The 3,286-nt window shown below is 43.1% G+C and overlaps 1 protein-coding gene across 1 annotated transcript; it reads right to left on the bottom strand.

Moving 5' to 3' along the window:
• Positions 1-1,207: 1,207 nt before the first annotated feature.
• LOC146210334 (uncharacterized) lies at positions 1,208-2,958 on the bottom strand. Its single transcript, XM_084587493.1, has one exon. The coding sequence runs from the start codon at positions 2,940-2,942 to the stop codon at positions 1,683-1,685; it is 1,260 nt and encodes a 419-aa protein (XP_084443619.1). The 5' UTR covers positions 2,943-2,958; the 3' UTR covers positions 1,208-1,682.
• Positions 2,959-3,286: the final 328 nt, after the last annotated feature.

The raw sequence follows: 3,286 nt of genomic DNA, 5'->3' as shown, positions 1-3,286 counted from the left end.
TAGTAAAATCAGGTCTATTTGCTTTTGGTGGTCGATGCTAAGAGAAGCATCATGTATTAGTTCTACTAGTTGAGTGACGGTGGATAGGTTTTTACGGAAGCCGTGCTGAAATGGTGATATAATGCGTTGATCTTCCAGGAATGTTGTTATATGTTTTAAAATTAAGTGTTCCAGTAGTTTACATGCAGTACTTGTTAGTGAAATGGGCCTATAGTTACACGCTTGATTTTCACTTCCACTTTTATGGATAGGAATTACCCTTGCGATTTTCCAATCTGCGGGAAGGAAAGATGAGGCTAAAGATTTGTTGAAAATAAGGCATAAGTATTTTGCGACCCATTCCGCATATCTTCTAAGAAATGTGTTTGGTATTTTGTCTGGTCCGGGTCCTTTTTTGGTATCTAAATTTAGCAAGAGGTTAAATACGCCAGCCTCGTCAATTGTTAGTGGTTCAAGGCATATGTTGGGAGCTTTTATGTGTGGTAAGTTGCCATCATCTGTAGTGAAGATAGAATGAAAGTAATTATTCAGTGAGTTCGCTCTGGCTTTGCTTTCGTCAGGACTCATTATGGTCGTATTATGTTGTTTTGGGTTTAAGTAGTGCCAAAACTTTCGCGGAGAGCTCTTGAGAAAACTAGCAAGTTTGCAAGAAAAATAGTCAGCTTTGGCGACTTTTATTTTTGATTTCATATTCCTGATTGCAACGGAGAGAATAGAAGTTCTTGTGCTACTGGGTTGTGCTTTTAAAGATTTTCTCAGCCGCTTGACTTTGCGTTTGGCATGGATGATGTCACGGTTGATCCACGGGCTGTGCTTATTTGTTTTCTTAGTTTTAACTGGCACAAAGTTACCTATGCAAAACGATATAATGAGTTTGAATCTTTGCCACAATTTTTCAGTGTCGGTATTAGTGTCTAAGGCGAGTTGTTCAAAAGAAGAAAATTCAAAAGACAGGTGATCAAGTATGCTGGTGTCATCTGCTTTGTGGAAATCAGGAAATGTTACGAATGATTTCGAGTGCGTTAGAATGTCATGAATAGGTACATTGCATAATGTTATCTTGTGATCTGACATACCATCTAGAAGCTGAAATTTTGCTTTTTCTGTTGGGAAGTGATCACTAAGGAAAACTATATCAAGTATGTTTGAACTGCCACCTTGTACACGAGCTGGTTTATTTATTATTTGACATAAATTAAACGTTAGCATGGTATCAAACAGTATGTCTGCGTGTTTAGAATGATGTTGCATAGTGTTCCAGTTAACACAGGGTAAATTGAAATCGCCCAATAAGATTAACCTCGATCCAAGCAAGTGCCTAAGCATGTAAGCGTGCAAGGAATGCAGAACATCGGTGTTTGAAGACGGGCTGCGATACACGCAGCCGATAAAGACTGGTCGCGGTGAATACAGGAGTTTGCAAAATATTGCTTCGACATCTTCGACGTCAGGCAGAACCTCGAATGGGATTTCCTTTTTTATTAGGATAGCAACGCCCCCGCCACGTGTCAGCCTATCCTTTCTCACAATTGCATAGTTGGGGAGAGTTGCTTCGAAATCTTTTATATTGTTTGTTAACCATGTTTCTGTGATGGCAACAAAATCAGGGCTGATGCAGAGGAGGAATGATTCAAGGTAAGTTGTTTTGTTCACTATGCTGCGAACGTTCATGTTAGCAAATGTTATTTCGGAGGCTGAGGCGGGTGGCGGGAACGTAGCGACCGTGTTTCGGCTCTGTCGTTTTTTTGGTTAGCAGTCCGGGAATCTGTTTCAGTTGAAGCGACACTGTCTTTCTGGTTTTTATGGTTAGCCGTCTGCGTGTAAGATCGAAGCAAAACAATACTTTGTGTCTCGTCATCCCATCGGTACAGATCATTGTTGATTCGTAACTTATCGAAAACCAGGGAAGCTTTCTGCCCTGAATCTTTCATTTCCTTACCAGTTTTCCAGAGCTTTTTTCTAATTTCACGCACTCTTGCTGAAAAATCTTCACCAATCGAGTAATCAGTGTTTTTTAATTTTGTACAGGTTCTTAAGATTGCAGATTTGTCTCGGAAATCCCGCAGCTTTAGAATTACAGGCCTGCATTTTGTTGCTTCTGGTTTGCCCAGCCGGTGTATTCTTTCTATGTCTACCTGTTCAACCTTTAGTGTGTCCCTGAAGATTTCGCCGTTAACTAAATTTTCAAGTGAGCTGTTACTATCCTCGGGGTCCTCAGGGACCCCATACACGATTAAGTTGTTTCTTCTCGAGTAGTTTTCCAGGTGGTCGATTTTCTTTTCAAGGAATGCCACTGTTTCCTGCAACGTAGCGACTTGGTTTAAGCAGGTGGAAACCTTATCATCAAGAGTTTCTAGTTTGGTGTCTATTGAAGTGAGCCGCTCCTCTTTAATAACCTTCAGGTCGTCTGCAATTTGCTGCAACTGTCTAGAAAGTTGTGATATGTCGGGACCAGGGTTAGTTTCCACGTCTCCAGCAAGCAGTAGCAGTTGTACAAGATGGACAGATAAATCATAAAGCAATGGACACGCAAGGCGAGGGCACGGCAGCACAATCAAACAAGGGTTATTCGAGCGGATACATTTTCCATAATGTTTGCTCACCTGCACCAAGAAGACAAACGGATTAGACTGCATAGTTGCAGAGCTGCCGTGCCCTATGGCTCGCGGGTCGTGATGTCCGGCCTTTATATTCTCCCACGAAGCTTGCAGCGCCGCCAGTGTGTCGCTGAAGATCGCCCGGGCTTCTGATGTTGATTTTCCAGGGCGGCCATGCTGTATCACATCGTCATGAAGCACTGCAGCCGGCAAGCAGCATGCGCGATGATCCGGTTTCTTTGCGTCGACGATCGTAGCTGGCGTGACAGGCGCGTCAGTCCGTGGCGGTATCAGCACCAAGACTCCGATTAGCTGCACCAAGAAGACAAACGGATTAGACTGCATAGTTGCAGAGCTGCCGTGCCCTATATTGCTATATGGCTTCTATATGGCTTCTATATTGATCGCAATCAAGGCTTGTCGAGGCCCTCGTGGACGTAATCGAATACATCCATAATAAATATGGCAGCCGCTTTTTAGCTAATCAGAAATTCAGTAAAGCAGTTGCGCATTATTAATACCTTACGGATCACCGCCTGAAATATTGAACACGAAAGGCATCTAGCGTTGTGTGTTTATGAAAGCAGCAGTTGAGCTCCCTGTAGAATCAGCATCGTCCGCGCAAGCGCCTTCACAGGAACATTTCGCCGAATCACCTTTCGACTTAAGCGCCGATTCTGACATGGAGC

This window comes from Amblyomma maculatum, chromosome 1, assembly GCF_055883805.1.
Source record: "Amblyomma maculatum isolate TAMU_Amacu chromosome 1, ASM5588380v1, whole genome shotgun sequence".
Taxonomy (NCBI): Eukaryota; Metazoa; Arthropoda; class Arachnida; order Ixodida; family Ixodidae; genus Amblyomma; species Amblyomma maculatum.
Note: the sequence above shows the minus strand (reverse complement) of the source record. Positions and strands in the feature narration are given on the sequence as shown.

Bases quoted from the DNA above. Each gene is read 5' to 3' on its own strand.
- LOC146210334 (XM_084587493.1), bottom strand. From the start codon at position 2,942: ATGCAGTCTAATCCGTTTGTCTTCTTGGTGCAGCTAATCGGAGTCTTG.